The following is a 17034-nucleotide window of genomic DNA, read 5'->3' as shown; positions in this document are numbered from 1 at the left end:
TAGGCCAAGGGCTTAATTGTAGGATTCCTTCACCTATTTCTTTAAGAGAAGCCTGATGAGAGTATCTTTGGGATTTCTCTTTGGGGCTGGACAGATTCTCCAGATGAGTTTTTCCAAAGATACAGTCATTTCATGTTTATGTTTGTTTAGGAATCAATTTCACAGGTTTGCTAAATCAGTTACCATTCCTCCATTTGCTTTCTAGCTTCTAAAATGTTGCTGCTGTTGTCTCCTTTCCCTGTCCCTTTGTTCCTACATGGCCTGGAGGATAATACGTGCATTCGCTGCCTGCCCCTCTCCCCCCAGCTCCTGGTTTTCAACTGGAAGTCCCCATTATTTCTTTAGGATAATTTTATTAGACGACAACTGCAGGATCGCGCTGAAAGGTTTTGACAGAAATTTGCCAGATTGCCCTTAAGTTGTATGTATATGTGAAAAGAGGAATACTATTATATAATAATTGTTTTGCCACAAGTATTAAGCAGCTTTCAGGAGTATTGCGTGCACGCACCCATCCGCCTCGATCCTCCGCCTGGCGGCGGCCGGACACAATACAAGAAACGGCTTAAAAAGCAATTAGAGATGCGCACAACAGCTGGGCGAGGACCGAGAAAAACTGCTTAACTAGGCCTAGCGGGTAGACGGTGCCTCTCTGGAACTGATGGAGGGTGGGAGGGGGTCCGATATCGTTGGTGATTGGTTGGCCTCTCTGACCAATCGTGAGCAGCGAGTGGTTTTGCTAATCGTCGTGATCCACCTCCTCGTGGGCTTTGGAGCCACATTGGCAAATGGGACTAGGGCACATAAGAGGGACAGAACATTTAGCCAATGACACCTTGTGGCGTTGATGGGCGGGGTGAGGCCGCCGCCAGGTTTAGGGCGGAAGGAGTTGTTCTGGATTAGAAGGGGAACGAAAGATGGCGGCGGAAACGCTGCTGTCCAGTCTGTTGGGGCTGCTACTTCTGGGGCTCCTGTTTCCCGCAAGTCTGACCGGCGGTGTCGGGAGCCTGAACCTGGAGGAGCTGAGTGAGATGCGTTATGGGATCGAGATACTGCCGTTGCCTGTCATGGGAGGGCAGGTGAGGAGGCGTAGAGGGGACGAGGGTCCGGGGCAGAAGGGGAAGGGGGAGAAGGTAGAGGAAGAAGGGCAGCTGTGGAGTCTGTGGCGGGAGCCTAAGGAGAATCGGGAAGAGTTAAGCAGGGGTTTTATGAGGACTCCGGAGGGTCGTAATCGGAGACCCATTCCCTTGGGGCCAGGGCCTGGGAGGGGTGGGGCTTCCCACTGTCCACTTCAGGTCCCAGTTCCTGATTGAAACACTCAGACTCCTCCCCCGTGGAGAAGTGGGAGTGCCCTCGCCCCTCACCCGCTAAACACAGCTGGAGGTCTTGTGGTTCTCTCTGTCTTGACTGGGCTCTTACCCAGGATATGAAGAGGGATCTCGTTGTTCTCCCTGATCTCAACCTCTCTTTGCCTCCCTGCACCCCGACCCGCACTTCTTTCCCAGAGCCAAGCTTCGGACGTGGTAATTGTCTCCTCTAAGTACAAGCAGCGCTATGAATGTCGCCTGCCAGCTGGAGCTATTCACTTCCAGAGTGAAAGGGAGGAGGAGGCACCTGCTTACCAAGGGCCTGGGATCCCTGAGTTGTTGAACCCAATGAAAGATGCGCCTTGCCTGCTGAAGGTGAAAGGGACTGGGATGGAGGGAACTAGGGCTTGGAAACTATCTATTTGGGAACCATTGTGCCTGTGAATGAGGAGTGATGGGGAGGATCTGTTGGAATTAAGATGGCCATTGAAGGAGTAGGCATATTGTACAGATAGGAAAGAAGCAAAGAATCCTGTAACCACTGATGACACTTTGCTGAATGTAGAGGAGAGTTAGAAGAGCTCAGAATAAGGGTTAAGCTAAGATTGAGGTGCTAAAGAGGGTCAATGTGGGGCAGTAGGGGCACTCCCCTAGAGAAGCCTTCCTGGTAAAGTCACCCCCTCCCCTGTCACTCTCTGCCCAGTATCCTATTTTATTTTCATCATGGCACTTTTCATGATCTGAAATCATCTTTTTAACTGAATCGTCCGTTTATTCATTTTTGGTCTGAGTCCTAGCACTAGAACGTAAGTCTATGAAGTCAAAGAATTTATCTTGTTCACAGCTGTATCCCCCGTGGCTAAAACAGTATAAGAGAGTTCAATTAATACTTTAATATTCTATGTTTCCCTGGTCTGAATGCTACAAGGATATCATGGTTTCGTATCTTTATGGACGACAAAGAAGGATTTTTTTTCTTCTTTTGGCTGTGTTGGGTCTCAGTTGCCGCACGTGGGATCTTCGTTGAGGCACACGAGATCTTTCACTGCGGCGCGCGGGCTTCTCTCTCTACTTGTGGCGTGCGGGTTTTTCTTTTCTCTAGTTGTGGCACGCAGGCTCCAGGGCGCGTGGGCTCTCTAGTTTGAGGCACGCAGGCTTAGTTGCACCACGCTATGTGGGATCTTAGTTCCCTAACCAGGGATTGAACCCACATCCCCTGCATTGCAAGGCAGATTCTTTACTACTGGACCACCAGGGAGGTCCCCAAAGAAGGACTTTTTTATAAAAAGAGAAGAGTGGAAAGCCTACAGGTGCAAACCACTTAGGCTGTAGAGGTCTCTCTCCAAGTCACAGAAGGCAAACAGCCCTCCCTCCTCACCGAGAACCTGGAGGATTGAGTGTGGAAGCAGAGGGAGATGAAAAGTAAATGAGAGATTATGTGTCTTGGAGCCAGGAGAGATTCTGGTTCCAAGAAGAGACATCTGTACTCCATCCCCCGATTGTTCATTTTTTTTTACTGTTAGACCAAGGACTGGTGGACATATGAATTCTGCTATGGACGCCACATCCAGCAGTACCACATGGAAGGTGACTCCCGCCTACATTTTTCCTAAGCCCTCAGCAACCTGTCATGGAAGGTGACCTGCCTCCCCAGTTCCCTTCCCTCCTAGTCCTCTGAGGACAGGGTAACCACGCTTCACTGTGCTTTCTTTTGCAGATTCAGAGATCAAAGGTGAAGTCCTCTATCTCGGCTACTACCAATCGGCCTTCGACTGGAATGATGAAACAGCCAAGGTGGCAGGAGTGTGGGATTGGGAGAGAAAGGGGTCTGGGCTGCAGACTGAGAGCCCTGACGAGAAGGGGAGGGTCAGGATTAGCTGACGTGTTTCTTGGGGTTTGGTGGCTATTAGGATAAAGTGCTCTTCTTCCCTCTTGCTGTCTTTCTCACACCCCTTCCTCCTGCCTGATGTCCTCCCCAGGCCTCCAAGCAGCATCGCCTGAAACGCTACCACAGCCAGACCTATGGCAACGGGTCCAAATGCGACCTCAACGGGAGGCCCCGGGAGGCTGAGGTTCGGGTGAGTCCTGGGTGAGGGAAGTTGACACTCCCCCAGTGACAACTCAGATTCTAAGGGAAGAGGGCAGGTTTGCGTGGTATAGTCAAGAGTTTCTCTCCCAGACCCTAAACTCTAAGTTTAAGACTCATATTTCTAGCTTCACGTCACTGCCTGGATTTTCAGAGGCAGTTCAAGTCAACATTTCCCAAATCCTCCCCTCTGAACCCCCAACCACACTTTTATCTGTGTTTCTCCTTTTTGTCACCTAAGCTGGACATCTGAGTGTCATTATTGACTCTTACTTCTTCAATTTGTCCTCCTTTCATCATTTAACGACTCTGCAATGAGGTCGTGCTGGTGTAGGTATTGGGCTCTGCTCTGGGGGTACAGTGGTGAGCAGACACGCAGCCCCTGCCCTCATGGACTACAGTCAGGAGAGGAAGACAGAGACTAAAGAATCACAGAAATGAGCCTGTGATTACAAACTGAGAAGTGATATGGAGGAAAGGAATCAGGGTCAACAACAAAGTCCACTCTCTACTTCTAGACTTCTCTCACAACTCGCCTCTTCTTTCCCATGCTTGGTACCTTCATCTCACTTCCATCACTGCCAACAGCCTCTTAACAAGTGCTCCCCATCCAGTAGTCCTTAACTGAGTTCAGGCAGACAGCTGTATGGTAGGCAGAGTTTCTCAGGTGATTCTAATGTGTATTCAAAAACATAAACACCTGTAGAGAACCACATGACACAAGAATTATCTTCATGTAATACAGATTTGCACATGCAGCTGTGTGCTGGTAAATGTGGAGCACCGGGATCGCCAGGGTAGGGTGGGGTGGTGGAGGGGGAAGCCCAGATGTAATGTTTGCCAGTATCCATGGTATAAATATCCCCATCATGGCAAAATTCATACTATCACTGTGATGTCAATCATCTTGCGACATTCCTGAAAACTTACCAGTTGGCTCTGGCGAACTGGCCTGAGCTGGCTTCAGCACACCACTATGAGCAAGTGTCCCTTCTCTACCGAGTTCTGGAAAACCTTCAATAATTATGCCTCACACAAAGGATAAGATCCAAATACTTCAGCATAGGCTGGGGTGGCAGCAGTGGAGGTGGTGGGAAGCAGCCAGATTCTGGATATATTTTGAAGGTAGAGCCAAGATTTGTTGACGGATTGGATGTGAGGTGGAGTCAAGTATGACGCCAGGGATTTTAGCTTGAGCAACTGGGAGAATGGAATTGTCATTTACTCAAGTGGGAAGAAACGGGTTTGGAGGAAGAAACTAGGCTGGTGTGGGACATATGAAGGTCAAGATGCCTATTAGATATCCCAGTGGTGATGGTCAGTTGGTAGTTGAGTCTGTAACTCTGGAGTTCCGGGACAGGGTCTGGGTTGGAGATATAACATCTTACTGCGTTTCTGTCCCACTGCCCTTCTTCCTGTCCTTTGAACCAGTGAGTCTCATTGTTCCCTCTGCCTAGCGCCATCTTTCCAGAGATCTTTAAATGGCTGGCTCCATCCTGTCAGGTTATATACACCTATGACACCTCCACAGGGAGACCTAACATAGGCACACAGACACACACACCCTTCCGCCTTGATCCTGGTAAACACCTACGGTGTTTTATATTCTTCAATGCATGTATCATTTCCTGAAATTAGTTTATTTTTTGAGTTTAATCTCTCTCTCTATCCCCAGTAGAATAAGCTCCAGGAAGTCAGGGACAATGTCTGTCTCATTTTATGCTGTATCATCAGTGCCTTCAACAGCGCCTGGCACCAAGTAGGTGCCCAGAGATTATTTACTGAATGAATGGAAGAAATGATAAGCCATTTCAAAGGTCACTTTATTTTATGTGACCTTTCTTGGCTAGCCCAGAAAGTTCATTGTGTCCCCTCAGCGCTTCATATACATACAACCACATTCACATATATCCGCGTCTTAGCCTGTTTGGGCTGCTATAACAAAATACCACAGGCTGGGTAACTTATAAACAACAGAAATGTATTTCTCACAGTTCTGGAAGCTGGAAGTCTGAGATCAGGGTGCCAGCATGGTTGGGTGAGGGCCCTCTTCCAGGTCACAGACTTCTTGTGTCCTCACAAAGGAGCTCTGTGGGGTCTCTTTCATAAGAGCATTAATCCCATTCATGAGGGTTCCATCGTCATGACCTAAGCATCTCCCAAAGGCCCCACGTCCTAATACTATCACAGTGGGCATTAGGAATTCAATATACGAATTTTAGGGAGACACAGACATTCAGACTATAGCAACCCACAGCATCCACACACATATATGATCTATTATAGCACTTGATTGTATTGTTTGTTTCTTTACTTGTCTGTACCTTCAGTAGGCTGAGAACTGAAGGCAATTTTCCTCACATCTGCTGAACCATATGCCCTGTGCTAAGCACTGGAGATGAAATGGTGACTGAGAGACCCAGTCCTGCTCTCAGGAGACAGACATTAAATAAAGAGCCACAGGAAGCAGGGTAAACTCTCTGATGGGTGAGGCACTTTTCACAGGGGAGCACACAATAAAGGAACTAATCGAGTCCAGGTCAAGGGGAGGCCTCTGGAGGAGGTGACCTTTGAACCAGCAGTTAGTCCAGCAGCTATAGACCAGTGGGAAGGAGAGGGCATTCCAGGCAGAAGGTACAGTGAGTGCAAAAGGCCTGGAGGCAGGAGGGATTGATAGCCGTTCCCAGTGACTGGAGGGAATTGTGGGAGATGAGGCTGGGCAGTCTTTAGGGGACAAGTCACAGGTCATGAAGCTCTGTAGCTGTGTTGAGGAGTTTGGACAATTGGAGAAACGAGGGGGAGCCAGTGAAGTATTTTGAGCAGAGTGGTGCCATATTCGGTGTTGGTTTTGAAGGCTCACTCTGGCTGGAGCATAGCAAATGGTTGGGAGACCAGTGAGAAGGTGGATGCAGTAATCCAGGTGAGAAAACAAGGTGGTCCAGGGGTGAAGACATGTGAATTATTGGAGAGACTTAAGGGGCAAAATCAATATAGTAAGATTCCCAGGTTTCTGGCTTGAGCAACTGGATGGATGGTGGTTTGTTTTTGAGATGGGTACAGTGGGAAGAGGAGTAGGTTTGGTGAAGGAAAATGATGATTTTGATGTTGAACACGATGATTTTAGTGGCTGTAGGCATCCAAGTAGAGATATCTGAGGAGGCTGTGGATCTGTGGGTCTGGAGCTGACGAGAGAGGTCTAAATAGAACCCAGAGTGCTGGAGCCATCAACATACTGTTAATAATTGAAGCCATGGTATGGATGAAATCCCCCCCTGCCCCCCGCCCAAGAAACAGGATATAGTGAGAAGTGGGACAGAACTGTGAGGAAGCCAGCATTGAAAGCCTGGGCAGAAGGGAGCTTTGCCAAGAAGAAGCGACCAGAAGGCAGACTGTGGTGACATGGAACCCAGGAAGGACATGTCCCAAGGAGGGACTGGTCCGTGGTGTTGGCTGCATCTGAACCTTCAAGGAAGTGGAGAATTAAAAACTGCTTGTGGGTGATCATAGGAATTGTTATTTTAATAAAAGCAAAACAGGAACATGGAAATAAAAATTCAGACTGTAGGGCTGGGAACCAGATGAAAATTGGTAAGTCCGCTGCCCCCGGTCTCCCCTGACCAGTCCTTGGGTTGGACTCAATGCCAGAGGTCATTGGCAATCTCCACCAGAGCAGTTTCAGTGAGCTGGTGAAGCTGAGGTGTTGAGGAACGTGGTGAGGAAGTGGGAATCTTTGAAGAAGTCTGGCTGTGAAGGGAAGGGAAAAGGCGAGCACTAGTTAGCAGGGCTGTGGGCTTGGGAAAGTGGGACTTTGTGCTTGTTGTTTCATGTGTTAAGGTGGGAGTGTGTTTAAATGCTGGGTGGACCTAGTAGAAAGGAGGCAAGGCTGAGGTTCAGGAGAAAGAATGAGAAGAGAGTGTGGGCAGGGCTGCGATCCTGAGGAGGCGGTTCTGTGCTTGTAACTAGAACCGAAAGATGGCATATTTGCTGGGGAGTCTGGAGGTTTTAGTGGCAGAAAGTTGAGGGCGTTCCTCTGTGGCTGCTTTTATATCCTGATGGGCCACCCAAGTTCGTAGCCTGAGTGACTGAGTGAATCCCCCACTCCGGGGCAGGCCTGGTGAAGTTCCATCTTCCCAGTGCCTCCTTGGCGGGAGCAGTGTGCACAGCGTTTGGTAAAAGTGCAGTTTCCGGGGAGTTTTGGAGCAATCGGTTAGCCATCTGGAATTAAATAAATTTGGATCCCTATCTCAATTCGTACATTAAGTAAGATTTCAGAGAGATCTAAGATTTTTCCATTAAAATGTTTAATTATGAAACATTTCAAACATACAGAAAATAATGTCAAAGAGACCCATAAATCCACTGCCAAGTTAAACAGATGTTAACATTTTGCCATATTTGCTTCAGATCTGTTTTTTTTAATAGAAGGAATAAAATGCTAATGATATAGTAAAAGCCACCCTCTCATTTCTTCCCTCTCTCTCCTCTCCAGAAACAACCACAGCCATCTCTGTGCTTGCTTTGTACTTTTATTAATGCTACACATATCACAGGCAATATATATATTTTGTATTTTAAAATTATATATCGGTATAGTTTTGCTTTTTCACTAATCGATGTTTTTACCATTCTGTGGAGTGACATGGAGATCCAGTTCGATGACTTTTTTAAAAAATAAATTTATTTATTTTTGGCTGCGTTGGATCTTCATTGCTGCACGGGGGCTTTCTCTAGTTGCAGCGAGCGGGGGCTACTCTTCGTTGCGGTGCGTGGGCTTCTCATTGCGGTGGCTTCTCTTGTTGCGGAGCACCGGCTCTAGGCGCGCAGGCTTCAGTAGTTGTGGCACGCGGGGTCAGTAGTTGTGGCTCACGGGCTCTAGAGCGCAGGCTCAGTAGTTGTGCTGCATGGGCTTAGCTGCTCCACAGCATGTGGGATCTTCCCGGACCAGGGCTTGAACCGTGTCCCCTGCATTGGCAGGCGGATTCTTAACCACTGTGCCACCAGGGAAGTCCTAAAATGGGTTTTTCTATATCTGTAAAATATGCTGTTGAGATTTTGATAGGGATTGCATTGAATATGTATATCACTTAGTGTAGTATTGCCGTCTTAGCAATATTATGTTTTCCAGTCCATGAACGTGGAATGTCTTTCCATTTATTTGTATCTTCTATAATTTCTTTTAATAATGTTTTGTAGTTTTCAGTGTACAAGTCTTTCACCTCCTTGGATAAATGTATCCTAAATATTTTTTTTGATGCTATTGTGAATGAAATTTTTTTTTTAATTTCCTTTTTGAATTGTAAGTGTATAGAGATACAACTGATATTTGCATGTTGATTTTATATCCTGCGTCTTTGCTGAATTCATTTATTAGCTCTAACAGTTGTTTTGTTTGGGTTCCTTTGGATTTTCTTTTCTTTTTTTTTTTCAGGAGAAGGAAGGATTTATTACTTACAGCAAGTATGAAGGACAGGGGGGATCTTTCCCAAAGCAGTGTCTCCCCGAACAGCAAAATTGGGGAATGTTTTAGCTAAGGGTACATGCATACTCATGAAGAGGCTTGAGTAGAGGAGATCAGCATAGAATTGGGGCAGAAGTGGACAGAGTCCAAGCTTTAGTGTATTGAAGTCAGGAAGGTCAGTATCATCATTCTGGCCTCTATCTGGGTGGGGGCCTTAGTTCCTACAGAACTCAAAGACTGTATCAGATTGTTATGTATATCCCTTGAGGAGGAGCTAAAACTGCACCCCAGATGGGACTCAAACCCGCAGTCTTCCAAGTGAAACCACACAGCTCGTCTCAGGACTTAATGAAGCTCATGTTCTTTATGTTTCAGAGCAGAAGGAATTCAGCAAGAGGGCAAGTGATAGGTAAGAAGTAGATTTATTAATAACCTTTGCAAAGAGGTGGCAGGAAAATGAGGCACAAGAGATGGTCATGTCCCAGGTCTCAGGTGAGTTCCTGGGATGGGCCATCAAGTGAGGGTCCTTGATTTTGTGCAGGAAAGAATTCAAAAAGCAAGCCGTAGTAAAGTGAAAGGAGAGATACACATTCCATAGACAGAATGTGGTCCATCTCAGAAGGCAAGCATGGCCTTCTTTGGATTTTCTACGTGTAATGTCATGTCACCTCTGAAACAGATAAATTTACTTCTTCCTTTCCAATTTGGGTGCCCTTTATTTCTTTTTCTTGCTTAATTGCTCTGGTTAGAACTTCTAGTACTGTGTTAAATAGAAGTGACATAAAGTAGGCATCCTTATCTTGTTCCTAATATTAGGGGAAAGGCTCTCATTCATTCATCATTGAGTGTGACATTAGTGGTGGGGTTCTCATGTATGGCCTTTATCATGTTGAGACATTCTCTTCTCTTCCTAGTTTATCAAGTGATTTTATCATGAAAGAATGTTGAATTTTGTTAAATGCTTTTTCTACGTGAATTGAGATGATCATGTGGCTTTTTTCTGCATTCTGTTATATTAATGTGATGTATTATGTTATATAGATTGATTTTTTTATATGTTGAACCATCTTTGCACTCCTGGAATAAATCCCACATAAATCATGATGTATAATGCTTTCAGTGTGCTGCTGAATTTGTTTTCCTCGTATTTTGTTGAGAAATTTTGCATCTGTATTCACAAGGGATGTTGGCCTATAATTTTCTTTTCTTGTAATACCTTTGTCGGGCTTTGGTATCAGGGTAATGCTAGCCTCATAGAATGAGTTAGGTAGGCATTTTTTTTTATATATTCCATATTTAATTCCTTAGTTATTACATTTTCTCTATAGCTTATCTTTTTCTTTTGTTTAGACTGTCTTAAATGTACTTTTAATTAACAAAATTTTTTTTCAGAACAAACTTTTTATTGAAGTAGAGTTGATTTACAATGTTGTATTAGTTTCAGGTATACAGCAAAGTGATTCAGTTATATATATATTTTCAGATTCTTTTCCATTATAGGTTATTACAAGATATTGAATATAGTTCCCTATGCCATACAGTAGGTCCTTATTGTTTATTTTATATATAGTAGTGTGTATCTGCTAATCCCAAACTTCGAATTGATCCCTCCCCCACCCCCTTTCCCCTTTGGTAACCATAAGTTTATTTTCTATGTCTATGAGTCTGTTTCTGTTTTGTAAATAAGTTCATTTGTATCATATTTTAGATTCTGCATATAAGTGATATATGATATTTGTCTTTCTCTTTCTGAATTACTTCACTTAGTATGATAATCTCTAGGTGCATACATGTTGCTGCAAATGGCATTATTTTGTTGTTTTTATGGCTGAGTAGTATTCCATTGTGTATATATACCACATCTCTTTATCCATTCATCTGTCAGTGGACATTTAGGTTGCTTCCATGTTTTGGCTATTGTAAATAGTGCTGCTATGAACATTAGGGTGTTCTTTTTGAATTATAGTTTTATCCGGATATATGCCCAGGAGCGGGATTGCTGGATCATATGTAACTCTATTTTTAGTTTTTTTGTTTTTGTTTTTTTTGCGGTACGTGGGCCTCTCACTGTTGTGGCCTCTCCTGTTGCAGAGCACAGGCTCTGGACGCACAGGCTCAGTGGCCATGGCTCACGGGCCTAGCCGCTCTGCGGCATGTGGGATCTTCCCGGACCGGGGCACGAACCCACGTCCCCTGCATCGGCAGGCGGACTCTCAACCACTGTGTCACCAGGGGAACCGTATTTTTAGTTTTTTAAGAAACCTCCATACTGTTTTCCATAGTGGTGCACCAATTTACATTCCCACCAACAGTATAGGAGGGTTCCCTTTTCACCACACCCTCTGCGGCATTTATTATTTGTAGACTTTTTAATGATGGCTATTCTGACTGGTGTGAGGTGATACCTCATTGTAGTTTTGATTTGCATTTCTCTGATAATTAGCAATGTTGAGCATCTTTTCATGTGCCTATTGGCCATCTGTATGTCTTCTCTGGAGAAATGTCTATTTAGATCTTCTGCCCACTTTTTGATTAGGTTGTTTGTTTTTTTGATATTGAGCTGTATGAGCTGTTGTATATTTTGGAAATTAAGCCCTTGTTGGTCACATTGTTCGCAAATATTTTCTCCCATTCCATAGGTTGTCTTTTCGTTTTGTTTATGGCTTTCTTTGCTGTGCAAAAGCTTTTAAGTTTAATTAGATCCCATTTGTTTATTTTTGCTTTTATTTCCACTTCTCTAGGAGACGGAGCCAAAAAAAATTTCTGTGATTTATGTCAAAGAGTGTTCTGCCTATGGTTTCATCTAGGAGTTTTATAGTGTCTGGGGGTTTTTGGGGGGTTTTTTTTGTTTTTTTTTTGGCTGCGTTGGGTCTTCGTTGCTGTGGGCGGGCTTTTCTCTAGTTGCGGCAAGCAGGCTTCTCATTGCAGTGGCTTCTCTTGTTGCGGAGCACAGGCTCTAGGCGTGCAGGCTTCGGTAGTTGTGGCATGTGGGCTCAGTAGTTGTGGCTCTGGGCTCTAGAGCGCAGGATCAGTAGTTGTGGTGCACGGGTTTAGTTGCGCTGAGGCATGTGGGATCTTCCCAGACCAGGGATCGAACCCATGTCCCCTGCATTGACAGGCAGATTCTTAACCACTGTGCCACCAGGGAAGTCCCAGTATCTGGTTTTATATTTAGGTCTTTTAATGGGATTGTTTTCTTAATTTCTCTGATATTTCATTGTTAGTGTATAGAAATGCAGCAGCTTTCTGTATATTAGTTTTGAATCCTTAATTCCAATATGATTAAAATTTTCAGTCTTTATAGTTTGTACTTTGGATCTTTTATTAAATACTTTTCTATTCACCTATATTTTTGAAGTTTTAGAAGATTTCTTATTATATTTCGGACTTCAATCAAAAATTTAATGTATAGTGTAAGCTTGGGACCTAAATATACCTAATTTCCATCAGGATAACCAGTTGTCCCAGCATCATTTATTGAGTAATCTGCATTTCCTCTCTGATTTGTAGCACCACCTCAGTCATTTATCAGGTTCCAATATATGTGTGCACTTTCTTATTGGCTTCTCTTTTGTTTTAAAAGTCTGTCTATTACTAAGTTTCGTTATCTGATAATGTGCATTTTCCTTTGTTCTTCAAAACCATCTGGGCTATTATTGGATAAGTTCTGTGAAAAACTGTTTGGGGAGTTTTAACTGGAAGTATGTTGAATTTTAGATTAATTTGGAGAGAATTGATATTTTATGATATTGAGTCTTCATATACTATGAACATGATGTTTACTTCTTTTTATTGTCTTGTACTTTAGTAAGATTTAAATGTTCTCTGTGAAGCTCTCGTACATCTTATGTGAGGTTAGTCCTCGAGACCTTGTAGCTTTTGTTTATTTGTGTCTTGTGCGTATATGTACATGTTCCAAGCATACAGGCACCTTATAGTTTTTGATGCAATTGTAAATGGCATCTTTTAAAAATTATATCTTATGATTGATTGTTGCTGGTGTATGGTCACATTAATTGATTTTATGTATTGATCTTGTATTCAGCAACTTTGCTGAACTCTCTCATTTCTAATAGTTTGCAGATTCCCGTGGATTTCCTGTGTAAATAATCATGTCATCTGCAAATAGGGACAATTTTGGTTTCTTCCTTTCTAATTCATATACATTTCATTTTCCTTATACTTACAGTGCAATAGAAATGGTGATGATGGCCATCTCTGACTTGTTCCTGACTTTAAAGGAAATGCTCTACACTAGTTTTTAAAAGTATTTTATTTATTTATTTAGCTGTGCCAGGTCTTTTTGTGGCACGCAGGATCTTCGTTCGTTGTGGCGTGCAGAATCTTTAGTTGCAGTGTGTGGGATCTTTTGGCTGTGTTGGGTCTTCACTGCAGTGCGTGGCCTTCTCATTGCGTTGGTTTCTCTTGTTGCAGAGCAGGGGCTCTAGGCACGCGGGCTTCAGTAGTTGCGGCGCGAGGACTCAGTAGTTGTGGCTCATGGGCTCTAGAATGCAGGCTCAGTAGTTGTGGCACATGGGCTTAGTTGCTCCACGGGTTGTGGGATCTTCCCGGACCAGGGATTGAACCCGTGTACCCTGTATTGGCAGGCAGATTCTCAACCACTGCGCCACTAGGGAAGTCCCCGTGTGGGATCTTTAGTTGCGGCATTCACGATCTTTTTTCATTTGCAGCATGCAGGATCTAGTTCCCTGACCAGGGATCAAACTTGGGCCCCCTGCACTGGGAGTGCAGGGTTTCTATTTATTTATTATTTTTTAAAAAATTATTTATTTTATTTACTTATTTTTGGCTGCGTTGGGTCTTCATTGCTGCGCACAGGCTTTCTCTAGTTGTGGTGAGTAGGGGCTGCTCATCCTTGAGGTGAGCGGGTTTCTCATTGCGGTGGCTTCTCTTGTTGTGGAGCATGGGCTCTAGGCTCACGGGCTCAGTAGTTGTGACTTGCAGGCTCTAGAGCGCAGGCTCAGTAGTTGTGGCACACAGGCTTAGTTGCTCCGCGGCATGTGGGCTCTTCCTGGACCAGGGCTCGAACCTGTGTCCCTTGCATTGGCAGGTGGATTCTTAACCACCATGCTACCAGGGAAGCCCGCGCAGGGTATTTAACCAAGGTTTTTGTTTTGTTTTGTTTTTAATAAATTTATTTATTTACTTTTGGCTGTGTTGGGTCTTCATTGCTGCATGCGGGCTTTCTCTAGATGTGGCGAGCGGGGGCTACTCTTTTGTTGCGTGTGCAGGCTTCTCTTGTTGTGGAGCACAGGCTCTAGGCGCGCGGGCTCAGTAGTTGTGGCTCGCGGGCTCTAGAGCACAGGCTCAGTAATTGTGGCGCACAGGCTCTAGAGCGCAGGCTCAGTAGTTATGGCGCATGGGCTTAGTTGCTCCGCAGCATGTAGGATCTTCCCGGACCAGGGCTCAGACCCGTGTCCCCTGCATTGGCAGGCGGATTCTTAAACACTGCGCCACCAGGGAAGCCCGGGAGTGCAGGGTCTTAACCACTGGACCACCAGGGAAGTCCCTGAAGTAACACTATTAACATATTTTCCTGTAGGCTTTGTAGACTCTCTTTATCAGGTGAATGAAGATCCATTCTATTCCTAATTTGCTGAATATTTTCATGATGCAAAGCTGTGGAATTTTAACACATGTTTTTCTGTATCTATTAAGAAGCACAATACAAAAAAAGAAAATTATATGTATTGTGCTTACCTTCTTTTGGTATCAGGTAATATTAGCTTCATAAGTGCCTTGAGAATCTTCCCTCTTTGTTCTCTGAAATAGTTTGCTAAGATAGGAATTCATCTGTTTTTTAAAGGTTTGGGAGAACTCTGTAAAACTGCCTCATCCCCACAATTCACCACAGTATTGGTATATTGTGGGCATGGTTTTTACTACTGTTTTAATTTACTTAATGATAATAAAATTTTTTAGGTTTACTATGTCATGAAACATTAATAGATTATAATTTCTTAAGCCATTATTTCATTCCTAAATTTTCAAATGTATTAGCCTAAAATTAGTGTTTTATTTTTATTTAAAATCTGTTTTTGTAGATATACCCCCTTTTTAATTCCTAATATTGACTTTGCCTTTTCTCTTTTTGTTGATCTGTCTTGCCAGAGATTTGTCTATTAGTCCAAGAGCTACCTTTTGACTTTGTTTATCCTCTCTATTGTCTGATTACTATTTCATTAACATCTTCATTATTTTATCTTTATTATTTCTTTCCTTCTTCTTTTAAGTTTGTTCTGTTCTCTTTCTAACTTGGATTTTTTTTTCACACTTAAAAAATTTTATATTTAATTTTTGAATAGGTATTAAATTTTCATAGCTCCAATGTAGAAATGCTTTACAAAGTATACAGAGAAAAGCCTCAACACACCTTTCCCCTCATCAGTCTCTTCCCATCCCCATAAAAAGGTAACCATTGTTAGCTTCTTTTTATACACTCAGAAAATTTTTTTGCTCTTATTAAAACATTTTTAAAAATTGAAGTATAGTAGTTGATTATATTATATAAATTACAGGTGTACAATATGGTGAGTCACAATTTTTAAAGGTTATACTCCATTTATAGTTATTATAAAATATTGGCTGTATTCCCTGTGTTATACAGTATATCCTTGTAGTTTATTTTATACATTATAGTTTGTACCTCTTAATCCTCTATCCCTATATTGCCCCCCTCTTCATCTCCCCACTGGTAACCACTAGTTTGTTCTCTATATCTGTGATTTGACATTAAGTTATTTATGGCTTTTCTAATGTTAAACCAATTTTGCTTTCCCGAGATGAACCCAGTTCAGTCATATGTATTACCTTTGACTATCCTTTTATATCTTGTTGGGCTCAGTTTGTAATGTTTTAAAGGATCTTGTATAGTGTATCTCCTGAGAGATATTGACCTGTAGTTTTTCCTTCTAGTACTGTCCTTATCATGCTTTAGTGACAAGGTTATGCTAGCCTCAGAAAATAAATTGAAAAATGTTCACTTTTTCTATACTCTGAAGGGTGTGTAAGATTGCAATTTTTTATTCCTTAAATATTTGCTAGAATCACCTGGAAAATCATCTCGGTCTAGGTTTTCTTTGTGGAAAGATTTATGGAAACCCTCTATGATTTGTGGAAATCATAAACTTATGATTCATTTGATTTAGTAGTTTTAGGAATAGTCAAAGTTTTCTATACCTAGTTGGGTCAGTCTTAGTAAGTTATATTTTTTAGGAATTTATCTAGTTTGTCTCATTTTTCAGATTTATTGGTATAAAGTTGTTCATGATATCCTTCTATTATCTTTCTAATTTCTGTAGCATCTGTAATTAGGTTCCTCTTTTCCTTGCTCATGGGTTATTTTTGCCTTGCTCTTTTGTTACTGGTCAGTTTCTCGAGAGGTTGGTCAGTTTTAGTAGACTTTTCAGAGAACTCATTTTGACTATGTTGACCTTCTGTATCGTATTTGTTTTCCATTGTATTTATTTCCATGCTAATCTTTATTTTCCTTCCTTCTACTTTTTTCAGCTTTAATCTGCTGTTTTCTTCTAACTTCTTGAAATGAATACTTAGTTCATTTCCAGCTTTTCCTCTTTTATAATACGTCTCTTATAAATTTCTCTCCAAGTACTACTTTAGGTATGTATCACAGTTTTCTAAGCTTATTTTTTTTTTTTTTGTTTTTGTTTTTGTTTTTTCGGTACGGGGGCCTCTCACTGTTATGGCCTCTCCCGTTGTGGAGCACAAGCTCCGGACGCGCAGGCTCAGCGGCCATGGCTCACGGGCCCAGCCGCTCCGCGGCATGTGGGATCTTCCCAGACCGGGGCACGAACCCGTGTCCCCTGCATCGGCAGGCGGACTCTCAACCACTGCGCCACCAGGGAAGCCTTCTAAGCCTATTTTAAGTTTATCTAATTTTCAAATGGATAATACTTTCCCATGACTCAAAACCCAGAAACTATAAAGAGGTGTGCAGTGAAAAATTTCCCTCCAAACTTCCCTCCCACCTGCTCATTTCCCATCGTGCCCTCCTCCCACCCCCGCCCCCCAAGTAACCCTGCTTAGAGTATTCTTTGTCCTTCCAGCCTTTCTTTGTGTGTTTAAAAGCAATTATGACTAGAGATTCTTATTTCCTGTTCCCTTTTTTTACACACAATACACAGTATATTAAACACACATTC

At 43.1% G+C, this 17034-nt stretch overlaps 1 protein-coding gene across 5 annotated transcripts in view; it reads left to right on the top strand.

Annotated features, from left to right (window-relative positions):
• Nucleotides 1-709: 709 nt before the first annotated feature.
• The window catches only part of OS9 (OS9 endoplasmic reticulum lectin), a 29957-nt gene continuing 13632 nt past the window's right edge, over nt 710-17034 (top strand). For 2 of the 5 annotated variants that reach the window (XM_032645723.1, XM_032645722.1), the window contains exons 1-5: nt 710-1079; nt 1506-1682; nt 2831-2894; nt 3025-3101; nt 3287-3385. In XM_032645723.1, the coding sequence (XP_032501614.1) occupies nt 918-1079; nt 1506-1682; nt 2831-2894; nt 3025-3101; nt 3287-3385 (579 nt within the window). In that variant the 5' untranslated portion in view covers nt 710-917. The remainder of the gene's footprint in view (nt 1080-1505; nt 1683-2830; nt 2895-3024; nt 3102-3286; nt 3386-17034) is intronic. The other 3 variants (XM_032645721.1, XM_032645720.1, XM_032645724.1) reach the window with 2 other exon arrangements.

The sequence above is a fragment of the Phocoena sinus genome, chromosome 10, assembly GCF_008692025.1.
Source record: "Phocoena sinus isolate mPhoSin1 chromosome 10, mPhoSin1.pri, whole genome shotgun sequence".
Taxonomy (NCBI): Eukaryota; Metazoa; Chordata; class Mammalia; order Artiodactyla; family Phocoenidae; genus Phocoena; species Phocoena sinus.
This window is presented reverse-complemented; position numbering and strand designations above follow the sequence as displayed.